This window comes from Coregonus clupeaformis, chromosome 24, assembly GCF_020615455.1.
Source record: "Coregonus clupeaformis isolate EN_2021a chromosome 24, ASM2061545v1, whole genome shotgun sequence".
Classification (NCBI taxonomy): Eukaryota; Metazoa; Chordata; class Actinopteri; order Salmoniformes; family Salmonidae; genus Coregonus; species Coregonus clupeaformis.
In genome coordinates, this window is record NC_059215.1 from 33,606,897 (window position 1) to 33,622,675 (window position 15,779).

The following is a 15,779-nucleotide window of genomic DNA, read 5'->3' on the forward strand; positions in this document are numbered from 1 at the left end:
CGACCTCAACTGTACATATTATACTGTATGTATGACTAACAAGTCAAATGTGCTATTCTGGTTATAAAATGCTAATGTACTTATGTCTCACCAGTGGATATAAGTCTTTAGAAGTACTCTGACAGTAATACTGATGAATATTGCTGCAGCACTGTGGCTAACACTACTTAGTAGCCTATGAGTATAAATACAGTACATGCATGTTGGTTTGAGAGGAGGGAGAGTTATTGGTCATTACATTTGCCTTGAGAGGAATCGCTCATGATGATGAAGTTTAGTGTGGTTGCATTCATCACTTCCTTCCTATAACACAGGCACTGTATTTCTTGAACCAATTCTCATTTCCTCCCTCACACTTTCTGTACCCATGTACACACACTCTCTTCATCCTTCCTTCTTGAAAATCCTTATCTGTTGAAGTCATTAAAGCAAACCAACACATAACTCTTGTGGGTAAAAGTGTTAATGCCATTGATCTATCTACCGCTATTGTTATCAAATCAAATCAAATGTTATTTGTCACGTTTCATAAACAGCAGGTGTAGACTAACAGTTAAATGCTTACTTATGAGCCTTTCCCAATAATGCAGAGATAAATAATATAAAAATATAATAACACGAGGAATATTCCCCCCCTCGCATGTAGACACACACACACACACACACACACACTCAAAACACACACTCAAAACACACACACACACACACACAATACACACACAGTCACCCATCCTACCAGAACCCAAGTGTGTTCTAAACCAATTGCCTATCTTCTCCTACAGATCCCTCTGTACACCAGAGGCAGAAGCAGCCAGCGACCGATCTCTGCTACAAGAGTGACATCAAGAGCCTAATGGAGTTCAGCACCACAGACTCCTCTCTGGACAAAGGTAAGCCAATACCTACCCTCTCCCTACAGATGGTTCTGCATTATAAACTGGTAACCCTGGCATAGATACTGACTGCCAAAGCACTGGTTCATTCTATCAAGTAACACATGGGAATATGATAGTCTGCAACTCTCATCATATTTCCACATTAATTTTTACAAACCAATTAAAAATGAAATGCTGAAATGTCTTGAGTCAATAAGTATTCAACCCCTTTGTTATGAGAAGCCTAAATAAGTTCAGGAGTAAACATTTGCTTAACAAGTCACATAATAAGTTGCGTGGACGTGAAATAATAGTGTTCAACATGATTTTTGAATTAGTAATTCATCTCTGTTCCCCACACATACAATTATCTGTAAGGTCCCTCAGTCGAGCAGTGAATTTCAAACACAGATTAAACCACGATAGACCTGGAAGGCTATCAAATGCCTTGCAAAGAAGGGCTCCTATTGCTAGATAGATAATGCAAATAAATAAAAGCAGACATTGACTATCCCCTTTGAGCATGGTGAAGTTATTAATTACACTTTGAATGGTGTATCAATACACCCAGTCACTACAAAGGCACAAGCGTCCTTCCTAACTCAGTTGCCGGCGAGGAAGGAAACCGTCCAGGGGTTTCACTATGAGACCAATGCTTACTTTAAAACAGTTCCACAGTGGTAAGAAAAAACTGAGGATGGATCAACAACATTGTAGTTATTCCACAATACTAACCTAATTGACAGAGTGAAAAGAAGTAAGCTTGTACAGAATAGGCACTAAAGTAATACTGCAAAGAATGTGGCAAAGCAATTCACTTTATGTTATGTTTGGGACAAATCCAATACAACACATTACTCACAGTACCACTATCCATATTTTCAAGCTTAGTGGTGGCTGCATCATGTTATGGGTATACTTGTAATCGTTATGGATAAAAAACAAACGGAATGAAGCTAAGCACAGGGAAAATCCTAGAGGAAAACCTGGTTCATTCAGCTTTCCACCATAAACTGGGAGATTAATTCACCTTTCAGCAGCTCAATAACCTAAAACACAAGGCCAAATCTACACTGGAGTTGCTTACCAAAAAGACAGTGAATGTTCCTCAGTGGCCGAGTTATAGTTTTGACTTAAATCTGCTTGAAAATCTATGGCAAGACCTGAAAATGGTTGTCTAGCAATGATCAACAACAAATTTGACAGAGCTAGAAGAATTTTGAATTTTGAAAAGGATAATGGGCAAATGTTGCACAGTCCAGGTGTGGCAAGCTCTTAGAGACTTACTCAGAAAGACTCACAGCTGTAATCGCTGCCAAAGGTGATTCCAACGTATTGACTCAGGGGGTTGAATACTTATCTAATCAAGATATATTAGTGTTTTATTTTTCATTAATTTTTTACGAATGTTAGAAAAGTTGAGCGGTGTGAATACTTTCTGAAGGCACTGTATCTGTCCAGTGTTCCAGACTTTATGACATTTTTTATAAAATTAATTTCAATATGAATTAAAAAGGATAATTAAGGATGTTAAAAAGCAGCTTTTTTCTGTGCCCCTGCTTGGACTGTTAGGAAACAAGTGTTTTGGCCGTGATTTGACAGCTCTTAGAGCTCAGCCAATGTGACACACGTACACTCAAATTACCTCCCAAGTCAAATAGTATGGCTGGATTTGGAAACTCCCGATGGAACTACTTTGGAACTTTACTATAACAACAATAAATGCAGACTGATTATTTCACAAGTGTGACTCATTTCTGTCCTTTGCTTTGTCACTATATTCCTAATATTTTTGTTGTTATCTACCTATCTAGCTAGCTAGTCGTGAAGCTAGCTAGCTAGCTACTGCTGCTACCCATATCAGTCAACAACAGCTTACTGTCACGCCCTGGCTCTGGGGACTCTTGTATGTTGAGCCAGGGTGTTCGTTTCTTTGTGTAGTGTCTATGTTTCGTTTTCTATTCTGTTCTAGGTTATGTGTTTCTATGTTGGCCGGGGTGGTTCTCAATCAGAGGCAACGAGAATCAGCTGTTGCTTGTTGTCTCTGATTGGGAACCATACTTAGGCAGCCTTTTGTGCACTTGTGATTCGTGGGATCTTGTTCCGTGTTGGTTTGTGTTCATAACCGAGGACTTCACGTTTCGTTTTGTTGTTTTTGTTGTATTGTAAAAGTACTACTAAAGTATGTACTCGTATCACGCTGCGCCTTGGTCCACTTTTCATGACGATCGTGACACTTACTAGATTTCCTCTTGACATAAAACGTTTTGCTACAAACCACAGGATTTAAAATAGAAGGGAATGGCGAGATTGTTGTTGTGTGGAGGATCTGCTTTGACTTGCGTAATTGTCGGCTAGCCAGCTACCTAAGTCAGCCGCTATAGCTATCGTTAGCTAACTGCTTCTAAACAGCCAGCATGTCAACTCTTACAAACACATAATTTGAAATAGAAGTAACTGGCAAGCAGTGGCGGTCGGTGCCGTTTAAGATGAGGGAGGATGAATATTTTTTTACGAGCATGGCCTTATTTCTATTACAGCATACTGGATGACTGTCATTCATATTCCATTCACCCAGCTTAAAGTAACATCGATAGATTTGGGCTAGTACATGATACTTGAATTTTCCCTATACCCATCATGAGGTTGCTACAACCTGTGAATGAAAGTTTACAACGTAGTTGCACAGGTCAAGAGAAATGTGAGTAATCAAGGTGAGAGACATTGATACATTCAATACCGCCTTGCACACTCTTGCCTGCATCTAGCTGATCTAGGGTGTAATCATTAGTCCAACAGTTGCAAACGACAGTTTCCATTGGAAAAATTCAAGTATGTTTATCACCGTTTCGTTCTGTTTGCTTCCGTTTAAGAAACGTTTTTCAACAGAATCGACGGAATGAATACACCCCTGATCACACGCAAACACAGTTCACTTTCATAGCAGCCACATACAAACAGCATGAACCCTTTGATCGTTGTATAATTCCTTCTCACATCTCTGCGCTCTCCTCCTCTCAACTTTTCCCTTCGCTTGTGGACTTCAGTGCACAACACATCAGCTGTCTGTGACCAGGCGAAAAAACCTTTCCAAGCCAAACCTTCATATCATAACTGCTACACACAGCCTACATCGTTGTCACCATATTAACGTCATATTCAACATAGCTACTAGAACTAACACGTTAGTAAACCTGCTACAATCATGCAGTAAAGTGTACAGTCAGCAACAAGCAGTTTAGCAGTTACAGCGGCAGGCCCCGGTGGCAATAAATTAATAAAACCAAAAGCTTACCTTGGCTTGGAAGAGTTCCAGGGTTGGATAGCCATAGACAGCTAGCTAACATAAACACCCGGCTCAAACAGAGAGGGATGCTGAGTAGACTAGACTAGCTAGTTGCATTCGCTAGCTAAGTAAGTGAAAGTGAAATTAATCTGTTCAAAACTGTTCAACTATTATCTTTCTCTCTCTTTGAGTCAACTACTTTTATGCACTGCAGTGCTAGCTACAGTGGCTTGCGAAAGTATTCACCCCCCTTGGCATTTTTCCTATTTTGTTGCCTAACAACCTGGAATTAAAATGGATTTTTGGGGGGTTTGTATCATTTCATTTACACAACATGCCTACCACTTTGAAGATGCAGAATATTTTTTATATTGAAACAAACAAGAAATAAGACAAAAAAACAGAAAACTTGAGCGTGCATAACTATTCACCCCCCTCCAAAGTCAATACTTTCTAGAGGCACCTTTTGCATATATTACAGCTGCAAGTCTCTTGGGGTATGTCTCTATAAGCTTGGCACATCTAGTCACTGGGATTTTTGCCCATTCTTCAAGGCAAAACTGCTCCAGCTCCTTTAAGTTGGATGGGTTCCGCTGGTGTACAGCAATCTTTAAGTCATACTAAAGATTTTCAATTGGATTGAGGTCTGGGCTTTGACTAGGCCATTCCAAGACATTTAAATGTTTCCCCTTAAACCACTCAAGTATTGCTTTAGCAGTATGCTTAGGCTCATTGTCCTGCTGGAATGTGAACCTCCATCCCAGTCTCAAATCTCTGAAAGACTGAAACAGGTTTCCCTCAAGAATTTCCCTGTATTTAGCGCCGTCCATCATTCCTTCAATTCTGACCAGTTTCCTAGTCCCTGCCGATGAAAAACATCTCCACAGCATGATGCTGCCACCACCATGCTTCACTGTGGGGATGGTGTTCTCGGGGTGATGAGAGGTGTTGGGTTTGCGCCAGACATAGTGTTTTCCTTGATGGCCAAAAAGATACATTTGAGTCTCATCTGACCAGAGTACCTTCTTCCATATGTTTGGTCTCTTTGTTGTCTCTCTGATTAATGCCCTCCTTGCCTGGTCTGTGAGTTTTGGTGGGAGGCCCTCTCTTGGCAGGTTTGTTGTAGTGCCATATTCTTTCCATTTTTTAATAATGGATTTAATGGTGCTTCGTGGAATGTTCAAAGTTTCTGATATTTCTTTATAACCCAACCCTGATCTGTACTTCTCTACAACTTTGTCCCTGACCTGTTTGGAGAGCTCCTTGGTCTTCATGGTGCCGCTTGCTTGGTGGTGCCCCTTGCTTAGTGGTGTTGCAGACTCTGGGGCCTTTCAGAACAGGTGTATATTTACTGAGATCATGTGACAGATCATGTGACACTTAGATTGCACACAGGTAGACTTTATTTAACTAATTATGTGACGTCTGAAGGTAATTGGTTGCACCAGATCTTATTTAGGGGCTTCATAGCAAAGGGGGTGAATACATATGCATGCACCACTTTTCTGTTATTTAATTTTTAGAATTTTTTTGAAACAAGTTATTTTTTTAATTTCACTTCACCAATTTGGACTATTTTGTGTATATCCATTACATGAAATCCAAATAGAAATCCATTTAAATTACAGATTATAATGCAACAAAATAGGAAACTTTTGCAAGGTACTGTAGCTGTGTCTTATGCTTTCAGTACTATATGCATTCTCTGATCCTTTGATTGTGTGTTCCCTATCGAGAAGGATCCTTCTACCCACCGGATAAAAAAAAAAATTAAGGAAAAAGCTGCTGGACCAAAGTGGGTGATGTCATTATCCAAGCAAATTTCAAGCATTTTTTTAAATGGCTTGTTTAAAAAACAAGTTTGAGATGGGGTTTTGCTTAGTGTTTTTTCTCTAATGTGTGCTTTGGCCACCACTACAAGAAAAGGACGAGCCAACAACATTAATTGGGTATGAGCAAACATAATATGAGCTTTCAAAAATTAGATTTTCACTGGACAGTTACTTTAAGGCTTCCCCAAGCCCCATTGGTCATGTTCAGCTCACTGCTAGTGTATTATTGTCAGTGCAAGGTTGCATGTACTGTACTCTGAGGGGATCTAGAATGAGTGTACCACACCAGAGTCCAAATTGCATGTTTTATGAGGTAATGAGTAAAACTGACCTTGGGTCAGTGCTTTGGGGCACCTATATACTGTACTGTACCTCTCATTTTCTACAGAGAGCATGTGTTATTGATGTGATTTATTGTAGTGTAGTGCATAGGCCTACCTCCTTGTAGAGCATAGGCCATGTCAAGCTGGCCACTAGTGCACACACTCATAAGAATGTACACATAAATACATATGAAAGAACACACGCAGGAACACACACGCCTCTGCAGGAGCAGCAGCAGCATGACCCAGCTGCTGTATTAGTTTTGGGTCCGGGGTGTTGTAAATGTGCAATCTCAGGGAAACACACACACATACAAGCACACGTACACAGTGGCAAAGGCATCGTATATCACTGTAAGTTTCCTCGGAATGGGAACAAGGTGCTGTGGTATCAGCAAATTCATCACGGACACGCACTGACACTCTCTCTCTCTCGTCCTCTTTCTCTCTCTCACACTCTCTCTCCTTCGCTCTCTCCTCTTCCTCTCTCTCCCTCACTCTCTCCTTCTCTTCCTCTCTCTCCCCCCTCCACTGTCTCTATCCTTCTCTTCCTCTCTCTCCCCCCTCCAATGTCTCTCTCTCCTTCTCTTCCTCTCCCCGTCTCACCTTCGGTTTCTCCTTAGAGAGAGGAGGAGAGCCTTAAACTGGCAGCATTGAAGACAGGTGCTGCATCTGCACATTAAGTGTGTGAGTTCTATGGAATGCCTTGTATGCTATCTGCATGCTGTAATGGTAAGGTAGAAAGTAAGAGGTAGTGGAGGATTCTGAGCGAAAGAAAGGGGAGAGATAGAGAGAAAATGGGGAAAGAGGGGAGGGGAAGGATAGCTCAGAATACGGTACCTGCCAAAGTGCTATACATATACTGTACATACAGAGAGAGAGAGAGAGATGGAGAGAGAGAGAGAGACTTTGCTGAGTGCTAGCATTTTTGACATGGTGACATGTGCCCCATAGTCTGCCCCTCCCCAGTCCTCTCATATAGCCAGTCAGTGGGGGAATGGCATTTTAATTGCCTTGTGGCAGTAATATCTGCCTCCAGTGTAATTTAAACTCAGCATTAATATCCAGTGAAAAGTGTACAGTCACAATGCATCGGCCTCTGTCTCATCAGCCGATCGTAAATAGACACCAGGCGTTACATGGCATTAGATGCTATTAGAACCCCATGAGACTGGAACACTATAGTCAATGGTTAAAGGTGAACCCTGGTGTAAGAAGTCGTCCTCCCTGTCTGGTCAAGACAAGGTTGAGGTATTACTCTCCATTGGAGGCCGTGAACTCTGACCTTGAGCACTATGTGGTGTGTGTTTGTGAGTGCGCATGCATCACAACATCTGTTTATCTGTCCATTTGTCTGTCCGTCCATTCACCTGCCCATCCATCCGTTTGTCAGTTCTAAGTTCTCTGTCAGTTTGTCTGTGTGCGACATGGCCACCCGGTCCAGTCAGTGGCTCTGACCTTACTCTACCTCTCCCCCTCCCTCTTTTGTGCAACACTCTGTTCCCATACGCTACAGACAGACAGGCCAATTCTACTCTTAATAACTCTCTTCTTCCTTTCTTCCCTGCACTTCAAGTGGCTGTTAAAATGGCCCTTGGCAGCTAATCTTGGGTGACGTGTGGTGACGGCAGGGGGGATGGCGGGGGTGCAGGGGCTGGATTTGCGGCTGGCAGTCTGGCAGCTTGGCTGAGTGGCAGCTGCGATGAGGCGGATGGCTGGACTAGGGCGAGAGAAAGAAAGAGATGGAGAGCGAGCTGGATATAGATAGAATGAAGGACAGAAAGAAAGAAGGATATAGAGAGTGAGAGAGAAAGAAAAGGATAAAGCATATGAGATAGAGAGAAAAGGATGGAGAGAGTGAGGGAGAGAGAGAGAGAACGGCATGGGCTAAGGAGGAGATGATAAGGAGGAAGGAGAGGGAGGGTGGAGGTAAGGAATATAGGAGATGATAAGGAGACAGAGTGAAGAAGAGAGTGAGAGAGACCGGAGAGAAAGAAAGCCAGGCATAACTGATATGGCTCAACAATGACATTTTTGTTTTACTCCTGTCTGCTCACAAGACACAGACACAAATATAAAAATCAAATCAAATCAAATTGTATTTGCCACATGCGCCGAATACAACAGGTGTAGACATTACAGTGAAATGCTAACTTACAAGCCCTTAACCAACAATGCAGTTTTTAAGAAAATAAGAAAAAAAATAGTTAAGTAAAAAATAGAAAATAAAAAATAATTAAAGAGCAGCAGTAAAATAAAATAACAGTAGGGAGGCTATATACAGGGGGTACCGGTACAGAGTCAATGTGTGGGGGCACCGGTTAGTCGAGGTAATTGAGGTAATATGTACATGTGGGTAGAGTTAAAGTGACTATGCATAAATAATAAACAGAGTAGCAGCAGTGTAAAATAGGGTAGCCATGATTAGCTGTTCAGGAGTTTTATGGCTTGAGGGTAGAAGCTGTTAAGAAGCCTTTTGGACCTAGACTTGGCGCTCCAGTATAACTTGCCATGCAGTAGCAGAGAGAACAGTCTATGACTAGGGTGGCTGGAGTCTTTGACAATTGTTAGGGCCTTCCTCTGACACCGCCTGGTATAGAGGTCCTGGATGGCAGGAAGCTTGGCCCCAGTGCTGTACTGGGCCGTACGCACTACCCACTGTAGTGCCTTGCGGTTCGGAGGCCGAGCAGTTGCCATACCAGGCGGTGATGCAACCAGTCAGAATGCTCTCGATGGTGCAGCTGTAGAACTATTTGAGGATCAGCCAAATATTTTCAGTCTCCTGAGGGGGAATAGACTATGTTGTGCCCTCCTCACGACTGTCTTGGTATGTTTGGACCATGATAGTTTGTTGGTGATGTGGACACCAAGGAAGTTGAAGCTCTCAACCTGTTCCATTACAGCCTGTCGATGAGAATGGGGAGTGCTCAGTCCTCTTTTTTTCCTGTAGTCCACAATCATCTCCTTTGTCTTGATCACGTTGAGGGAGAGGTTGTTATTCTGGCACCACACGGCCAGGTCTCTGACCTCCTTCCTATAGGCTGTCTGATCGTTGTTGGTGATCAAGCCTACCACTGTTGTGTCGTCGGCAAACTTAATGATGGTGTTGGTGTCGTGCCTGGCCATGCAGTCATGGGTGATCAGGGAGTACAGGAGGGGACTGAGCATGCACCCCTGAGGGGCCCCCGTGTTGAGGATCAGCGTGGCAGATGTGTTATTAACTACCCTTACCACCTGGGGGCAGCCCATCAGGAAGTCCAGGATCCAATTGCAGTGGGAGGTGTTTAGTCCCAGGGTCCTTAGCTTAGTGATGCGCTTTGAGGGCACTATGGGGTTGAACGCTGAGCTGTAGTCAATGAATAGCATTCTCATGTAGGTGTTCCTCTTGTCCAGGTGGGAAAGGGCAGTGTGGAGTGCAATAGAGATTGCATCATCTGTGGATCTGTTGGGGCAGTATGCAAATTGGAGTGGGTCTAGGGTTTCTGGGATTATGGTGTTGATGTGAGCCATGACCAGCCTTTCAAAGCACTTCATGGCTACAGACGTGAGTGCTACAGGTCGGTAGTCATTTAGGCAGGTGATCTTAGTGTTCGTGCGCACAGGGACTATGGTGGTCTGCTTGAAACATGTTGGTATTACAGACTCAATCAGGGACATGTTGAAAATGTCAGTGAAGACGCTTGCCAGTTGGTCAGCACATGCTCGGAGTACACGTCCTGGTAATCCGTCCGGCCTTGTGAATGTTGACCTGCTTAAAAGTCTTACTCACATCGGCTACGGAGAGCGTGATCACATAGTCATTCAGAACAGATGATGCTATCATGCATGCTTCAGTGTTGCTTGCCTCGAAGCGAGCATAGAAGTGATTTAGCTCATCTGGTAGGCTTGTGTCACTGAGCAGCTCGCGGATGTGCTTCCCTTTGTAGTCTGTAATAGTTTTCGATTTCTTATAAGCGTCTGGGTTAGAGTCCCGCTCCTTGAAAGCGGCAGGTCTACCCTTTAGCTCAGTGCGGATGTTGCCTGTAATCCATGGCTTCTGGTTGGGGTATGTACATACGGTCACTGTGGGGACGACGTCATCGATGCACTTATTGATGAAGCCAGTGACTGATGTGGTGTACTCCTCAATGCTATCGGAAGAATCCCGGAACATATTCCAGTCTGTGCTAGCAAAACAGTCCTGTAGCTTAGCATCTGCGTCATCTGACCACTTCCTATTATCCTAGTATTATTTTTCACATTCAGATGTTACCCCAACACCACCTTCACCAGTTATTTGTCAGAGTGTCTAGAATTCACCAACTGTGAGGTTACAACAGGTCTGGGACCTGTGCATTCCTCTTCACCCCATGCAGTTAGCCCTGGCTGACCCTAATAATGATGAAGTATTCTTTGACATGTTTGTTATAGATGGGTTAGGTGGCAACGGCATGAAAACGATGCACGTCCTTCAATGAGGCAGAAGGCGGTCTGTTGTGATTCTGGATGGCAAGATAGCTAGCAACAATGACAAGAAGCTGCCATGTGGGGAATCGTAGGTGGCTCGTTACAGCTAGTTTTATCTTGTTCTTGATACCATGTCTTTTTTGAGGTGTTTTGACTGATGTCACGTCTATGCTAATATGGCAAAAATTAGCTATCTAGCTAACCAACAACTGTAACAATTTATTTGAGAGACAACAAGTGCTCATTGTGCAAATGTATTTATGATTTCAATAAACATTGGAGACGAAATATAGTTTACATGTTGTCAACAATCTAAGCCAACCCATCTGTTTTGCCCCATAGTTGCGCACATTTCGGGTTTTTTGCTAAACAACCGACCCGTCTATTGCCTGTCCATTTAAAATGACACGGGTCAGCAGGCAATGGAGCCAAATGCATGCCCCTTTCTTATGAGGTAGTGATAATTAACATGCTACAAAAAAAATGCCATCTTGGAGGGATGTTTTGGAATGCTCAGTAGATTGTTGCTAACCTGTAACAAGATTCAATATTAAGATTCAAGATTCAATATTAAGATTCAATGGTGCTTCTACATTAGCAGTTGCAACTTTCAGGCAGAATGAAGATCAATGTTTTTTTTTCTATTTCTATAGTAACATTTCCAGTCAGTACAGCAGTTTTCACATGGACATGCTGCCTGATGGACTTTGGACTATTATTCCACTGTGTAGGGTTGCCAGGTTTGTGAGAGACACCTACTTTACAACAGGCTGGATTTACCCCCAGAGCAAATGACCAAGGAAAACAGGCCTGTGTTTATCTCAAAGATGTTTGGTTGGCTTGGCAGGTCTGGTTGCCAGGTTGGAGAAACGGTACAGTGGGTAGAGAGGGATTTGATGTATGAGCGGGGGTTGCCATTGACAGGTGCATTGTAAGTGTTGACAAGCATCCTCGGGGACAGTAGTGTCATTTAGCCGGTGCAGGCGACAGGTAGGAAAGCTTTATTTATTATTATTACCAATTTCGTGATATCCAGTTGGTAGTTACAGTCTTGTCCCATCGCTGCAACTCCCCTACGGACTCGGGAGAGACGAAGATCAAGAGCAATGCGTCCTCCGAAAACAACCCTGCTTCTTGACACACTGTTCGCTTAACCCGGAAGCCAGTCGCACCAATGTGTCGGAGGAAACACCGTCCAGCTGGCGACCGAAGTCAGCTTGCAGGCACCCGGCCCGCCACAAGGAGTCGCTAGAGCGCGATGGGACAAGGAAATCCCGGCCCGCCAAACCCTCCCCCAACCGGGACGACCCAATTGTGCAGCGCTTCATGGGTCTCCCGGTCACAGCCTGGGATCAAACCCGGGTCCGTAGTGACACCTCAAGCACTGCGATGCAGTGCCTTAGACCGCTGTGCCACTCAGGAGGCCCTAGGTAGACAAGCTTTAAAGAGATGACCACCACATTGTTTTCCGGCCACAGGTTTGAGAGCTGCCGTGATCAACACACACACAGCAGAGCACATACAAATTAAATTAAATTGTATTGTCCGCGTACACATATTTGGCAGATGCTATTGCGGGTGTAGTGAAATACTTATGTTCCTAGCGCCAACAGTGCAGTAATACCTAAAAATACAAAATAATACACGCAAATCTCTAAAATAAAAAGAAAGAATTAAGAAATATATAAATATTAGAACGAGCAATGTCAGAGTCCGGAACATATACATACAGTGCTTTCGGAAAGTATTCAGACCCCTTGACTTTTTCCACATTTTGTTACGTTAAAGCCTTGTTCTAAAATATATTAAATATTTGTTTCCCCTCATCAATCTACACACAATACCCCATAATGACAAAGCAAAAACAGATTTTCTTAAATTTTAGCAAATGTATTAAAAATAACAACTGAAATATCACATTTACAATATCACATTTACTGCGTTGTTTTAGCTGTATGCTTAGGGTCGTTGTCCTGTTGGAAGGTGAACCTTCGCCCCAGTCTGAGGTCCTGAGCGATCTGGAGCAGGTTTTCATCAAGGACCTCTCTGTACTTTGCTCCGTTCATCTTTCCCTCGATACTGACTAGTCTCCCAGTCCCTGCCGCTGAAAAACATCCCCACAGCAGGATGCTGCCACCACCATGCTTCACCGTAGGGATGGTGCCAGGTTTCCTCCAGACATGACTCTTGGCATTCAGGCCAAAGAGTTCAATCTTGGTTTCATCAGAGCAGAGAATCTTGTTTCTCATGGTCTGCGAGTCCTTCAGGTGCTTTTTGGCAAACTCCAAGAGGCCGTCATGTGCCTTTTACTGAGGAGTGGCTTCTGTCTGGTCACTCTACCATAAAGGCCTGATTGGTGGAATGCTGCAGAGATGGTTGTCCTTCTGGAAGGTTCTCCCATCTCCACAGAGGAACTCTGGAGCTCTGCCAGAGTGACCATTGGGTTCTTGGTCACCTCCCTGACCAAGGCCCTTCTCCCCCGATTGCTCAGATTGGCCGGGCAGCCAGCTCTTGGTGGTTCCAAACTTCTTCCATTTAAGAATGATGGAGGCCACTGTGTTCTTGGGGACCTTCAATGCTGCAGATATTTTTTGGTACCCTTCCCCAGATCTGTGCCTTGACACAATCCTGTCTCGGAGCTCTACGGACAATTCCTTCGACCTCATGGCTTGGTTTTTGCTCTGACATGCACTTTCAACTGTGGGACCTTATATAGACAGGTGTGTGCCTTTCCAAATTATGTCCAATCAATTGAATTTATCACAGGTGGACTCCAATCAAGTTGTAGAAACAACTCAAGGATGATCAATGGAAACAGGATGAACCTGAGCTCAATTTCGAGTCTCATAGCAAAGGGTCTGAGTACTTATGTAAATAAGATATATCGGGTTTTTATTTTTAATACATTTGCAAAAAATTCAAAAAACTGTTTTCACTTTGTCATTATGGGGTATTGTGTGTAGATTGATGAGGATTTTAAAAAAATCCATTTTAGAATAAGGCTGAGGTCGAAGGAATTGTCCGTAGAGCTAAGACAGGATTGTGTCGAGTCCCGTGTAGCTCAGTTGGTAGAGCATGGCGGTTGCAACGCCAGGGTTGAGGGTTCGATTCCCACGGGCGACTAGTATAAAAAATGTATGAGCTCACTTCTGTAAGTCGCTCTGGATAAGAGCGTCTGCTAAATGACTAAAATGTAAAAAGTCAAGGGGTCTGAATACTTTCCGAATGCACTGTACATAGGTTACTTACATACAAATGCTTACAGTCACATGCTCGCAGTCACACATTGAGATTCAGTTGATATCTTCTTGGCAGTGCTACTGTCCTGTAAGGCATTGTGTAAACAGACTTTGCAGTGAAACAGATTGGCTGCTTGCATTGATTTTCATTTAAGGGATTACGCTCTCAGCTCATCACCTCTAGGCCTACAAAAGATTGTGTGTGTGCCTGCGTGCAAGTGGTCCGTAGCCTGACCTTACAGGGAAATGCTGTATCATTCTTCTCTTCATCCCAGTCACTGCACCCAAGTGTGCCTCAACAGTGTGAGAGCACCCTTCAGTATAGAAACCACACCACCGTTTTCAAATTAATGTAGAAATGTACATATATTTACATACTGAGGGGAGAAAGGCTCATTTCATATCTGACCTCTATTAGTCTAGATGTGCTCATTGAGATCAGAATTGTATCTGACATAATTAGAGACACTTCAAAGTGAATACAGAGTGCATAGATTACGGTAAAGACACCAGCTGCACACACATTTGCACACAAGTAAGCAGTCAAATGTATTGTGTTGGCCTACTACAGTATGACAATATGTCTATTTTATGTTTTGAGCCACCACATCCCCTTGTGGTAGCTAGTATAACCCCACAAGGTTGTATGAAAATGCATGTTGTTAGCAGTATTGGGCACAACCCCACGAGGTTGTGTATGGAAATGTTAGCAGTAGCTAGCGTAACCCCACAAGGTTGTGTATGGAAATGATAGGAGTAGCTAGCATAACCCCACAAGTTTCCTATACAGTATGAAAATGCATGTTAGCAGTAGCTAGCATAACCCCACAATATTGTGTATGAAATATTCCTGTTGTTAGCAGTAGCTAGCGCTAACCCACATGGTCTATTTATCCGGCCACACTTGGGCATTGATCACAGGCGCTGAGCCCAGTGCCTCCTGAAGAGAATGCTCACTGTTCTCCCCTTGTCCCCGATGCACACTCTGATGCCCTTTTAATGCAGTGTAAATTGCAGGCACATGCCAACTAAATACATTTTAATTAGTATACCCAGCAGACTTGATTAGCAATCCATCTTCATGAGTGTCTGGGCCTGATCTAAAGCTGAAAGTGTTCCTACTGACGTCACATGCTAAGATAACCTCAATACCCTCAATGTATGATATGCTACAGACCTGTTATGTAGCTCTTTTAGCTAGCATTTAGGCTACCACAGCCTGTTCTTTGTCTATGGTGGGGGAATTAGCATTATTAGCGCAACATGCTAAGATAAACCTCAATATCCAGATGAACCTTAATACTCTTATTGGCATGCTATGTAGCTCTTGTAGATAACATTGAAGCTACCACAGTCTGTTCTCTGTCTATGGTGGTGCAATTAGCAATAATAGTGCACAATGCTCTTAATAGTATTAGCAACTTAACATGATGAATAGGTAGGGGAGAGTGGGGTAAGTTGAGCCAAAGGGGTAAGTTGAGCCACCTTTGTTTCTAGGAAATCATACACAAAATGTAATTTCATGGAGTCTGTGAAGGGAGAAACCACATGGAAAAAGTGGTAAGCAAGTTAGGTCCAAAGTGTTTTCTTCCCATGTGTAATGCAAGGCATTATTGCTGGGATATGAGGTATCAACAGGGTCTGGCCTATGTTAAAAGTGTAAAAAAAAGTACAAAGTGTTTGTTAAGTGTTAGGCCTGTGTTAAAAAATGCTTAAAATTAATAAAAGCAGGGGTTGTAACCGGTTTAGGGAACAGAACCGAAAACCGGACAATAATG

General features: G+C 43.1%; 1 protein-coding gene across 2 annotated transcripts in view; it reads left to right on the plus strand.

The window, feature by feature from the left end:
• Positions 1–770: 770 nt before the first annotated feature.
• The window catches only part of LOC121556449 (kazrin-like), a 118,316-nt gene continuing 103,307 nt past the window's right edge, over positions 771–15,779 (plus strand). For both annotated transcript variants that reach the window (XM_045207150.1, XM_045207152.1), the window contains exon 1: positions 771–890. In XM_045207150.1, coding sequence (XP_045063085.1) covers positions 854–890 — 37 coding nt within the window. In that variant the 5' untranslated portion in view covers positions 771–853. The remainder of the gene's footprint in view (positions 891–15,779) is intronic.